The sequence below is a fragment of the Scylla paramamosain genome, chromosome 17, assembly GCF_035594125.1.
Source record: "Scylla paramamosain isolate STU-SP2022 chromosome 17, ASM3559412v1, whole genome shotgun sequence".
Classification (NCBI taxonomy): Eukaryota; Metazoa; Arthropoda; class Malacostraca; order Decapoda; family Portunidae; genus Scylla; species Scylla paramamosain.
Window position 1 is genome coordinate 18,675,001 of NC_087167.1, and position 14,341 is coordinate 18,689,341.

General features: G+C 33.9%; 1 protein-coding gene across 10 annotated transcripts in view; it reads left to right on the forward strand.

Annotated features, from left to right (window-relative positions):
- Positions 1-14,341, forward strand: part of LOC135108568 (RNA-binding protein Pasilla-like) — a 145,705-nt gene that overhangs the window by 42,603 nt on the left and 88,761 nt on the right. For all 10 annotated transcript variants that reach the window (XR_010272351.1, XR_010272350.1, XR_010272349.1 and 7 more), the window contains exon 3: positions 5,141-5,295. Coding sequence is in view for 5 of the 10 variants with exons in the window: in XM_064019705.1 (XP_063875775.1) it covers positions 5,141-5,295 (155 nt within the window). In the remaining 5 variants the exon portion in view is untranslated. The remainder of the gene's footprint in view (positions 1-5,140; positions 5,296-14,341) is intronic.

Genomic DNA, 14,341 nt, shown 5'->3' on the forward strand with positions numbered 1-14,341 from the left:
GAGAGAGAGAGAGAGAGAGAGAGAGAGAGAGAGAGAGAGGCAGGCTGGAGAAGCCTCTGAGAGGTTTCTGCTATGGTACCAGAGTCCCAGCATGAGGAAGAACTGAGCAGAGGAAAATATCCTGCTGATGGTGGGGATTACCTGCTGCTGCAGAGTGCAGCTGCGCAAGTCGGTGATAAAACAATGCAGAAACATAAAAAAAAATAAAAACAAAAAAATCAGTTGGGGTGCTGAGCATGACAGTCCTTTTGTCCTTTTGGCAGTGGCAGTAGGCAGTGGGGTAGGAAGGGGCTGCAGATAGTGGCACTGCACCCAATCAGCACATGACAAGCATCAATCGGTCAGGCATATCTTGGTTGAGGTCATGGCGGACTGTCTGTATAGACAGATTGGCTGGCCATACTTTTGTAGGAGTTGATAACAAACCATGCAACTGAACCTCCTCAGCAATGTTGGTTTCTTTCCACTCTGTATGAGCAAGATGACAACAACAATAATAACAATGTGTGTGTGTGTCATCGCAGTGCTTGCTGAGCTATCAGCAAGGAGTCTACATAAGTTCCTTGGCTATCAGTGACAGACTTGACATTTGAAAAGTTTTCTAAATGACGTTTTGGAACCATAGTGATAATAATAATGAAAACATATAATAATAATAATAATAATAATAATAATAATAAGAAGAAGAAGAAGAAGAAGAAGAAGAAGATGAAGAAGAAGAAGAAGAAGAAGAAGAAGAAGAAGAAGAAGAAGAAGAAGAAGAAGAAGAAGAAGAAGAAGAAGAAGAAGAAGAAGAAGAAGAAGAAGAAGAAGAAGAAGAAGAAGAAGAAGAAGAAGAAGAAGAAGATGATGATGATGATGATGATGATGATGATGAAGAGGAAGAAGAAGAAGAAGAAGCAGAATAACATGAGCATAGAGAAGATTGAGACTGATGATAATAATAACTAATAAGAAGCAGAATAGCAAGAATAATACAAATAAAAATAAAGTAATAATAAGAAGGATAGAAGACAAAGCATAGGTAATAATAATAATAATAATGATGATGATGATAATAATAATAATAATAATAATAATAATAATAATAATAATAATAATAATAATAATAGCACCAACAATGCCAAGAAAAAGAATAAGAGAAGACTAAGAAGCATATATGACAATAATAATAGCAGCATCAGCAACAACAACACATTAATGTGTGTGTGCTCTGCTATCAGTGACAGGCTACACATTTGAAAAGTTTTCTGAATGAAGTTTTAGAAGAATGGAAGCATAGTAATACAAATAAGGTAATAATAATAATAATAATAATAATAATGATAATAATAATAATAATAATAATAATAATAATAATAACAGTAATAATAATAATACCCATAATAATAAGTGTGTGCACAAACCATCTAATCATACTCTCTTCTTTTTCAAACTTATTTTCTCACAGAAAATAAACACATAAGTAAATATCCTAAAAAAAATATGTTTACAACAAAACCTACATCAAAATGTATTTATAGTTTAGCTGTAATCTGTGTGTGTGTGTAAAATATATATATATATATATATATATATATATATATATATATATATATATATATATATATATATATATATATATATATATATATATATATATATATATATAGTGCATAATGACTAATCACAAGAGTGGGCATGGCTTATGTTGGTAGTGCCCAGCAGTTATCAGTTTGTCACCAGACGAAACAATTCCATCAGCACAGCAACTGATGTGTATGGCAGTGTAAGGGTTAAGGATCAAATGTGAGCCTGGAAAAAATTTTTAAGTGGGGTTCTGCAGGGTTCTGTGTTGGCACCAGTAATGTTTCCTCTGTTCATTAATGATATGCCAGAAGAAATAACCAGCCACATTAGCTTATTTGCGGATGATACAAAATTGTTGAAAAAATTGAAAAAGAGGAAGATTGCATAGCACTTCAACAGGGCCTTAACAAGATCTGGGAGTGGACCCAAAAGTGGCAGATAGAATTTAATGCAAAGAAATGCAGTGCAATAGATTTTGACAAGAGTGGCAAGAGACAGACAGGAGATTATTCATTGGGAATGAGAGAATCAGCAAACAGAAGAAAGAGACATTGGTTGAAGTATTATTGATAAGCTGTCACCAGAGAAACACAAACAAGATTAAAGGTGAAATCTATAACCTATTGAGAAACATAAGGAGAGCATTTACATGTCTGAATGAGGAAATGATAAAAAAAAAAAAAAAAAAAAACTGATGTGACCATGATATGCCCAAGATTGGAGTATGCAACTGTAGTATGGTCACATAGTGCCAAGAAATCTATAAGAAAATTGGAAGGGATACAAAGAGCAGCCACAAATTCACCTCCAAGTTTGAAGGATCTACCATATGAAGAAAGACTGTCAGAATTGGGTATTATAACATTATAACAGAAGAGAGAGGTGATTTGATCATATTGTACAGAGTGATGACTCGAAAGAAAAACTTGGATAGGAAGGACTTGGTGACGTGGGATACCAGAAGCTTGAGGGGACACAGCAGAAAACTGAAAAAAAGATGCTTGTAGAAGAGATGTTAAGAAAATAGCTTCTCACATAGAACTGTGAAAGTCTGGAATGATTTGGACAAAGAAGTCATTAATGCAATTATGATAAATGCATTTAAGACGAAGTTAAAAATAGATATGGAGATGGGACAGCACGAGCATAGCTCTTTTCCTGTGTCACAACTAGGTAAACACGCACACACACACACACACACACACACACACACACACACACACACACACACACACACACACACACACAGAGAGAGAGAGAGAGAGAGAGAGTTGCACTTGCATCATCAGCAATTGTCAATGTCAGTCACTGGTTGTCACACAGCCACAGTACATTTCTCAAACATGTGGTTGAGTGTGTCAGGCAACTCTCCAATATTTTAAGACCTAGGATATTCATAAAATAAAGCAAGCATTCAATGATTTTGAAATATATTCTAATTTGTGAAGTTTCATAAAATTAAATGAGTGTTTGATAGCCTTAAAGGGGTTGTTATAGCCAAAATTTAGTAAACAGGGGTTCATTATACGAGTATATACAGTTTAGTGTATTCAAAAACATGTAACAAAAAGATGTGTTTTTTTGGGGGGCTGGAATGGATTAATGGTATTTCATTTAATTTCAGTGGAGAAAATTTATTTGACACATGAGCAAATGAGCTCTGTCATGGAACAAATTAAACTTACAAGTCAAGGTACCACTTTAGTTAGCTGTTCTCCATCAGAGTTGCATGTATTGCCATCTTGGTGCAGTAATTTTGTGAGACCAGCTTTCTTTGTCTTCATTAGAAGGGAAACTTCTCTAACCTCAATATATATATATATATATATATATATATATATATATATATATATATATATATATATATATATATATATATATATATATATATATATATATATATATATATATATATATATATATATATATATATATATATATATATATATATATATATATATATATATATATATATATAGTATTATGGCTTCATATAGTACAGCACCTTGTATGGGATATACCAGCATCATCCTATAAAGTGTTGAGTGAGTGAAGATATGCTGAGGTGGTTTGGCAGTGGTTTGGCCAACTCATGCAAAGAGAAGATGACTTGTATGTAGGAGGATTTTGGGCATGAAGGTAGATGGAAGAAGAGGAAGAGAAAGACTATGGTTCTGATGAAAGGATAACAATGCAAATTACATGTGGGAAAGAGGTTCTTAGGGAACAGGATATGTAAGATAGGATTTGATTAGTAAGAAAACACTATATAGATCTTGGTTTAAGCAAAAGACATGAGTTTAGTATTCATGAGTATGTATTCTAAGATATGATCATTTACATTTATTTCCAAAATCTAGGCACTGAAATCTTTGTAGAAAGCCATTTTCAGATAACAAATTAGGTTTTTGTGCTTACTAAATGAAGAAAATGTACATGTAGCACAACAAAAATGTTAAGCATTACATTTGAAGTATGCATATCAACACTTGGCTCCTGGATAAGGACCAGCAGCAGTAGAAGGGTAGTGAGTGTCAGTCATTTTGTAATGATGAACATTTATTTGCACATTCTTGACACCCAGATCTTTACAAAAAAGTTATCAAATAATATATTATTTTTAATGTTTGTCAAATGAGGAAAATGTTCAAGTAACACAACAGTAGTGTAGTAGTTAAGCACATGAAGTATATATAGCAACTCACCACAACCAGTTGTATTACTGACTGACCTTGACAGTTGACACTGAAATATCCCACCCCATCTTGAATTTCTAAATTACTATTGGACAATTGAAAAATGGGTGTAACATTCCATGGTAACAGCATAGTGATGCAGATATTATCTGGACACGAGACATCCCAACAATAGTGTTTTATAAGGTGCATCTACTCTTTTCGGAGAAAGGATCTATTCCTGGTATTTTTGCAACAGCCAAGATGATTGAAGCAGCACAGAGAGGTACTGTCCAGAAGTTGCTTAGAAAGCCCAAACTTAAGCATGTGAAGGCTTTTCAACCATTTTTTGTATATAATAAGTAAAAATTAATGTATCATTTGATAACAGAATTCTTTGACATTCAAATAAATGTTCACACCAAAGGCTAACTGACTTTGTCCAGGTCTTGTTTTTGTGAGTCATGGCATTCCTTGCAACACAACCCATCAAACATTTAGACCACTTTTATCCCAAAACAAAAAGTGTCAAATGTGTATAAGGTTCTTATGACTTTGACTTGAACTTGGGATATCCTGTATATAGTGATCCCCTTAACCCTGGAACACAGACCCTAGTGAAATATACCCAGGTTTGGAATGAAAAGAAAGAAAAGAAATAACAATTAAATTTGCCAGCCTATAGCTTTTTATTTTCTCTTCATAGTTAACCTCTGCAAAAGTGTGTGTATATGTGTGTGTGTGTGTGTGTGTGTGTGTGTGTGTGTGTTCTAATTATTCATTATCTTAGCTTAGATATACTGAATGGTAATTGTTTTTTTTCCAGGGAAAACTAGCTACATGTTTATATTGTAACTGGAATATTGATGATGGCATTTTTTTCTACCCTCATCCAGGCACATCAGAGCGAGTATGTCTAATCACTGGCAACGTAGATGCCATCTGCACAGTGCTGTCTTTCATAATGGAAAAAATTAAAGAAAAGCCAGACCCAAATGCAAAACCGGCCATTGATTTTGATAACAAGATGACAGCTGAAAGAGAGAAGCAGGTAATTTACAATTTTAAGTGGTAATTATAGTCATTTAGCATCTTTAGCTTTACTGCCAATAGTAACTGAAAGTACTCGGTTTATGTAAACATCAACATTAAACAGGCAATATTCTTAGGATTAAGGTTTATTTTTCATTAGCTAAGTAATTCTTTTAAGTTGGTGGAATCAGTAACATTGAATTGTAAGAAAACTGCAAATAAAAGTGTAATTAGTCATACTTTGATTTGCATTGTTATGTGAATTTGCAGTCTATGGAGATAGGTGTATAGCTGTCAGAGGATCTTAGTTCATTTGTTATACTGAGCACTATTTCATACTTTGTTGAAAGCAGTCTGTCATTGATTGATAAGAGAATTGCACTTATTTTCTGCCAGAATCCAGTGAATTAAAGTTTATAGAAAACAGTGATAATGAATCTGTCCATGAACTACCTGCCATCTAGTGGTATCTTAGTTAATTTCAGAAAAGTAATCTCTTTGTGATATAACACAACAGCCTTTAGTTGACACTGAGATGCAAGTTTGACTATCTTGTAACTTTCTTCATGGTTGCAGAACATAGGGAACAAACTTATACACTTGCCCAGCATCATTTAAAATAGAGACTATAGTGTCCTTATGGACTAACTTGGGACCCTGTCTATACTTGGGTTATGCTATGTAACACAAAGGTATACTAAAAGGGAATGTTAATGTTGATTGGCAAAATTATCTAAATGAAGCCAGATCAAGCTTTCATGAATTTTCAGTGTTAATAAAAAATATTTGATTATTTATATTCTTAGCAAAAAACATTGCTAAGAAGTGATGCCTTTACTGCATTGCTCTAAACTGTTTTACTTGAAAATACTTAAATTTTGGCTTCTCAGTAGAAAATATTGATATGAAATACTCTGAACTGTTTATTCAATGCTTGCACACTCAGGGCCAGCTTGGGCCCCTAAGCAGTATTTGATTAAGGGCCCTGAAATAATTTTACCTTCAACAGATAACAAAAAAAGATGAAAAATAATAAATTTTTATTGTTAGTGACATGAAAGGTTTGGGAATTATTAACTGAGAGCAAGGTGTTGGAGCAAGTAGAAGCAGGAGTAATGTAGTGTGGTATGAATGAGAGAAGCAAGGCTAAAGGAAAAGAAGGATGCAGATCAATTATATTCCCAACATGATGGAAAGAGATACAGGCACAAGGATGGCAAGTATCTAGGATAGTGTGGGAAGAGGGAAAAGTATGGATAGTTAGATATGCATAGGTTTGTGTGTATACACCTGTAAATGCAAGTGAGAAAGATAGAGATGAAGAAATTTGGGAATTTGAATGAATGCCTCATGAAAATCAAATAAAGGTAGTGTTAGGGATATGAATGGAAAAGTTGGAAGTAATGAGTTAGCAGGTATAGTTAGAAAATGGAGAGTAGGTGGAGTGCACGAGAATGGAGAGTATGTGATGGACTTTCATGCTGAAAAGTGTTGTTTTTGGCAAACACCTTTCTTCAGCAACTCCAGCACTTTTTTCCAGCAAGTTACCTATAGGTACATACGAAGGAGGGTGGAAGTGGTGCATAATAGAGCCTGATTCAGTGTAGCAGTGGATGAGAGATTGGGGAGGATGTGATGGATACCAATATAGTGAGAGAGATGCTTGAGAGTACAGATAACTATGCTATAGTAATGAGGGAGATGGAGAAATAGTGATAGAAGAAAAGTTAGTATAATAGTGGCTAGTAAAATGTTGGACAGGAAGGAGCATATAGCATTCATTATTTCAATGAATATAAGAAGGTAGATGATGAGATTGAGGAGGGATCAAGTGTAAAGGTGTGTATTGTATATAGTGACTACAGTAGCAACAGAAATGATAAGGGGTAGGAGTAATGGAAGTGCATGGTAGAAAGCTGAGATCAAAGAGCTTTTAAAAGGGAGAGAGGAGGGGCAATGAGAAAATGTTGCAAAAAAAATATGCTGGAGGATATTGAAATAATGAAAAGCTTGTTAGGAAGTTAAGTGAAAAGTTAATGGAAAGTTAATTGAGAAAAAGAAGTTATTTTGAAAGGAAGATGAGCAAGAGAGAGAGAGAGAGAGAGAGAGGAGGGGGGAGGAATATACAAAAATGAAGATAAGTTCTTGTAGGTAGCAAGGTGTAATGTATGTGGAAAAGCATTTTAAATGAATGAAAGACAGTAGAAAAGCAATGACATCTGGTATGGATATGGAAGGAGGTAGAAAACAAGTATATGAGGAAGGGAATTGGTAGGGAGGAGTAGAGAAAGTGATAGCTAACCAAAAAAGTATGGCAAAGCTGCAAACATAGATGTAATAATGGCAGAAATATCAGAATGTGGAGGTAAAGTGGTTGTAGATTGGGTGCATCTAGAATGTGATCTGGCATGGAGTACCAGATAACTGAAGGAAAGCAGTTATATCTATTTAATTCTAAGGTTTTCAGGAATGGATGTAATAATTATAGACGCACAAGTTTGCTTAGTGTGCCAAGACAAGTCTGTGAGATAATTTTGGCTGAGAGATGATGCAAGTAACTGAGGTGAAGGTCATTTAGGAACAAGAAGGATTCAGGGAAGAAAAGGGTTGTGTGGATAAGATTTTTAATTTAAAATTATGATATAGGAGTATTTAGGAAAGGATGAGAAGGTTTAAGTAGCATTCTTGGATACAGAGAAAGCATGTTTTTTAGGATGGATAGGGAAGCCCTTTGGGATGTTGATAAGGGTTATGATATATGAGGGCAATTGTAGGAAGTTGAGTCTCTTTTAGGGATGCATTTACATAATTATGTGAGGGTATACCCAAGTTGGATATAAGGCTTTGGGGGTTCTGCTAATGCCTCACATTAGAGTTTTAATGAAAGTAAAGGAAGAAAATTACTAAGGTTCCAACCTGGCTGTGATATGCTCTCCAAAAGTAAAACTAGATATTTTCAGATTACAACACTCAATTATTATTTTTTTTATTATTTATTTATTTATTATTTTTATTTATAATTGAAGGTAGCAAATGCATAGGAGTTTATTAAACATCAAAAGATTAATGAATAAAAATGGTACTGTACAATAATAATTATTAAAAGACCACACTGAGCCATTGTTTACTCACATGAATGCTCAGTGCTGTTATCACCTTGTGTTACCTACCTCTGGATATCATTAAATGCTAATACTAGCCTTGGATTACCAGTACAGTACTTAAACAATTATTAAAGAACCACACGTAACCATTGTTTACAAATACAGCTGATGAACTCTCACTGTTTATATCACCTATATTTCAGTCCATCCAATCTTCATATCTTCACCAAGTAGTGTTCACATGCTCACAATGTTATTTAGGTTCAAAACTGTGGGCCTCATCACATAATAGTTTTCTAATGGTGTAAACAGGGGGGTGACTTTCCTGCTGCAGGTCATGAGAGAAAATTGTAAAGTTGCCAAGCACATGAGCACAGGTCAGTTAGTAAATTGGCATCACTGTGGGTGACAGGGACATCAGTGGCTTGCTCCTTCCCCACATACTGAGTTACCCTGCTCTGCAATATAGACTTCTCTGCAGCTTGCTCTGGCCCATCCCTGCATTATGATTTTGAGTCCCTTATGTTACAGTATGACTAGAAGGCAAACTGACCCCCAGTGTTAGATTTGGTTTACATTTGCATATTGCATAGTATTGGCATTCTGGCAGCACAGGGAGGACTAAAAGAGAGTTTCACTGTAGGAACATAAATGAGATGTGTTTGCAGAAGACTGTTTTTAGCAGTGTGTGAAAAGGAACTTCAAAGAGTGGTGGATCATTTCCTTTGGATGTGTGTGGGATGGAAAATGGAGATGAAAGATGATGGTGTTTGAGAAAAGAGAAGTCAAGGTGTGTGATATTTTATAATATCTTATAGGGCTAGTGTGCCATTAGGAGGCAAGTGATAGGTGATTATGGAGGGAGGGAGAATGGAGGAGGTGAGTCTTACTATATGGGAACAGTGCCTGGTAAACATGGTGAGATGGATGGAGAAATAATAATGAGAGGTGTTAAAGATAAGCGGGCACATGATCACTAGCAAGAGTAGTGAGTGGAAGAAATATGTTATTTAATGTGAAGAGAGGTTTAAGGAATAGTATTCTGCTAACATTGATATATGGATCAGAGACCATGACATGGAATCAATGTATGTAAGAGGGATGTGGTATGAGTGACAGTGCAAATGGTGTAAGTTGTAGAGTGGCAGAATGGGTGAAAAGAAACACACTGAGATGGTATGGCCATATTTAGAGGATGAAGATTGAGGGGTTTGTAAAGAGAATGTATATTAGCAAAGTTAAAGATGCCAATAGGAGAGGAAGGCCACTTAGAAGGTGGAAGGTTAGGGAAAGGGGATACATGTGTGAAAGAGGGATAAGGACCAAGTACATGAACAAACAAGAAGGGAATGTTTGGATAGGAGAGGTGAAGGCTTTTCTGCTGAGGCTATATCCTTGGGGACCCTCATGGAGGAAGTGAGGCATCAGAGAGAGATAAATTGATTTGTTTAGAAAGGCTTGGTAAGAACAGAAATGCAGTATAGGAGTGCAACGCTTTGAAAAATTAATTTACTCCCCCCAAAAAATAGTATCTTATTCAATAGTTTCATCATAAGAAAAATATAAAAAAACTAGGAAAATTACCCTTTCTTGAAAACTCAACACTCGCACTTGTTGCATTAGGATCAGCTAACTGGCAGGTTGTCATTGTAATTTGCAAACAGGAATATGTGGAAAAAAAAACAGAGGCACTTTTGACTAATCTTTTTAGTAAAACCAAAAGACAGATGGAACCTAAAAAGAAGTGGCCGTAAAAGGATTAATCTTATGCAACAAACATTCTCTGGCTGACTTGCATGGTGACATTGATCAGTCAGCTGATTAAAAGTATGATGAGTCACAAGTGTGATCAGTTGGCAAAAAGAAAAAAAATTGCTGGTGACAAAGTAATTCTGACTTTATTTTGCCTTGAATCAGACAAAAATCATATGTAATTTAAGGACCAGTATAATCGATATTGAGAATATAGCCATATTTAAAGTTTATATCCTGATACAATACAGGGTGTTTGAAAAGTATATGTCACATTACAAAACACAATTTATATTCTATGAAGGCTAACATTTTCAAGTTTCTATACTAAAAAAAACTGAGCTCAAAAATGCAAGAAATAATTTTTTTTTTATTTTTTACTGATATTCAATGTGTGTAGCATGGGTTACATGACACATCCAAATGATAGTCCATTTCTTGCCAAACACGACCTAGCATAGCGTTGTTGATGGTTGCCAAAATTTACAGTAGAAAACTTTACAATTTTAGCTTTTAAATGGTACCAGCTTCATCTTCCTTCCATTTGTAATTCTTGATGTATGATTTCTCAGAAATACAAAGAAAAGCAAATGGAATCAGTATGAAACTGGTACCATTTAAAAGGTAAAACTGCCAAGTTTTCTTCTGTTAGTTTTGGCAATCATTGACAGTGCTGTGCTAGGTCGTGTTTGGCAAGAAATGGATTCTCGTTTGGATGTGTCATGTAACCTGCACCACACACATTGAATATCTTAAAAAAAATTAATAAATAAATAAAATAAAAAATAAAAAGTAATTTCTTGAACTTTTGAGCTCAGTATTTTACTATAGAAACTTGAAAAATATTAGCTTTCAGGGAATATAAATTGTGTTTTGATATTCTTCATACTTATTAAGATATAAAGTGTTGTAATGTGACATACTTTGAAACACTGTATAGTGGGAAGAAAAATTTTGAAGATCCTCCCCCCATCATAAAGGATGTAGGAGCTCTTAAGCAGCTACTTGGTTTGTTGGTATCTTTGATTGGCTCTGTGCACAGCATGTCTTGTATCAAAGTACAGTTCAGATGTTAAAAGCTGATGGGCTATTCAACAGATGCATCCATTACATTTATTTATTTGCTTTTTTTTCTCTCCACAATGCATTGTAAAAGAACCTATTTTTGATTTGTTTGTTTATTTTTTAATTTTTTAATTTATTTTACATTATTTACTTATTTGCTATTAATTCATTTTTATTTATATTTTTCACGATAAATTTTTATGAACCATGAAAGGACTTCAGGTGATCCACCAGTTTCTCTGATTCCATTCATTGAGGTATAGTGTTCCTGTTAAGGCTTGTCCAGACTAGGGCTCACGTTGCGCAACACATTGCCACAACTCAATTTTCGTATTGCATGTTGTTTGCTAGTGTTGCCTGAGTGAGTTGGTGCTTGGGGGATTTTTGTAGTACAATGTGCACAACACCAGCTGACAAGCCATCACCAAAGGAAGGGTTGTTGCCACTTGCTTTACTGTCCCATTCACACAATGTCTGATCATTAGGCTTTGGATAATTATGCACTTAATTTTTTGGTTATTGCCTTAATATATTGTTTCCTAAGAAAAATATGATTGGTAATAAGTTAGCTAATACTTTTAGCTTACTTTAATTGATAACATAAGTTTTCTGCATTAATTTACCATAAATCTAGATTTATAAAAGTTGTAACTGAGTGGCATTTTTCATGAAGTACTAAAGAAGAAAACATTATGTACCAACAAAATTTTTTACCAAATAAGACAGAAAAGCACCTGTACATTCCTTATTTTAACTGAAAGTGGGAATTTGCTGTTTCTAGGACATAAAAAGAAAATAAGCAGACAAGTTTTTCATCTATAAAATACCAATACCATATAAACTGAGAGTAGGAATTCCACTTATGAAGTATGTAGCTTAATCCTGTTCAAACCTATTTTTAAATTACTTATTATGAGACTTGCTAGAAATTATAATTAAAAGTACTATTAGGCTACATATAGAATACTTATCATTAACATATAAGAACTTTTAAAAAATATGACATATTATGGAAAAAAAAATTACCAATATGTACTTACATTTAAATATAGTCAAAATATGCAAATAGGCAAATGCATGACTATCCTACTGATGATCATTTGTCATCATAGAGCCATATCTTGCTTTTAATTAATTTGCTGCAGCAGCATCCATGCTTATGGAAAGTGAAAAGCAAAGACTACAAAAATTAAAATTTAAGAAGAGCATCTCTGAACACTGTGCAGTGAAATGACAAATAAAATAAATTGTAGTGTGACTCCTGATGTGATAATCAAGAAGATTCATGCCATAAAATGCCCTCCTGCTCAGCACCATCCAACTTGTGTGGCTCTCTGTCAGCATCTGATGTACAACAGACCACTGAGGCCAGGTACAATGTATCTTCTTCACAACACTTTATGCAACAGGAGTTGCACCATATGTTGCACAATGTGAACCCTAGTCTGGATGGGCCTTTACAAAAAGAGGTGGATTAAACAGAATGAAAGAAGAAACAATATAGTAGAATATTCAGCAATAAATGTTGAACATACAAACTATTAGTGAACCCTGGTTCCACATAAAAATGTAAGGGATTGCATTAAATTTTCTAGGAAGTAGAGGTAGCAGAAGATCTTGTCTAAAATTATGTTGAATCTTGAGACTGAATATGATCTCTCGTTCCTCCTGGCCTCTCAGAATTTCACCAAAGAGCTATTCAGTCACAACTCATACATAACATAATATTTATGAATTTTTATCTCTAAGAACAATATTATACACTTGACATCTTCATAATTAATGTAACATTTCTGCATCAGTCTTAAAGTAATGAGAATTTTTTGGGGGACATTATTATTATTTATTTTATTTATTTATTTATTTATTTTATTTATTTATTTATTTATTTATTTATTTATATTTATTTATTTTTTTTCAGTGTATAATATAATGTGTATTGTTACAGTTATGAGCAGAAGGAATGAATTTGTAAATGAATCTCTCTCTCTCTCTCTCTCTCTCTCTCTCTCTCTCTCTCTCTCTCTCTCTCTCTCTCTCTCTCTCTCTCTCTCTCTCTCTCTCTCTCTCTCTCTCTCTCTCTCTCTCTCTCTCTCTCAAACTATGAACTAGATATACAGTTTTGCATATTCTCATTTCATATCATTATTAAAATTTTCAAATAGAATTTTTTTTATCTGTTTATTTATTTCTCACTATCAAGAATTTCATATTTTTAAGAATTAATAATTTATGCATTTATCTTCCAAAATAGGGACTGACAGTATATGATTTTGGCAGGCCATGTAGCTGAGAACTAATTAGTTTGGTAATCATGGATGATCCATGAACAAGCTTCCTTTTAAGTTTATTATTCACATGAGTGCAGTGCTTGAGATTCACATCCTATTTAGTTAAAATGGAAGTAAGAAAGGAAATTGAATAATTATGATATTAATTGTGACTTTCATATGGTAATAGGTGTTGCATGGAATATAATATTTTTCTTTGGCCGCTTCCTTTTTGGCTCAATTCAAACATGTGCATCTATTTTTTTGGTGGGATTGTGCTCTTAAATCTTTTAGTTCCTGCTCAGATTTTTTTTTTTTATCAAGTGTAGGGTGTTAGTGAATGAAACTAAATTTCTCTCTCTCTCTCTCTCTCTCTCTCTCTCTCTCTCTCTCTCTCTCTCTCTCTCTCTCTCTCTCTCTCTCTCTCTCTCTCTCTCTCTCTCTCTCTCTCGTTATGGTTAATAATAAACTATGTTCATAAAATTAATTTTAGTTCTTTTAATGTAATAAGTGAAATGCATGCACCAAGTTATTTATGAAACATATGGATATGTATTAGGATTTTGGGATTTTGCAGTTTTTAATGTAAAATCACTTATAAAGTAATCCTTGGCCCTTTCACTATATAAGATGAAATTTTATTCTTACACTTCTCCAGTTGATTTTATTTGTCATACCATTCTTGAGGACTGATTTTCATTTGAGATTGTAATGTTCACCTTTTTGAGTTGTAATAGTTTGCAAGTTACCTGAATTATGGAGGGATTTATCCTCTGATTTCATGAATGCAGAAAGATAAACATCATGGAAGGTTCAGATTTACACATTGTGTTGTTGTATCAGTATTTGTCTGTTATTCATTGTGTTGTTACAT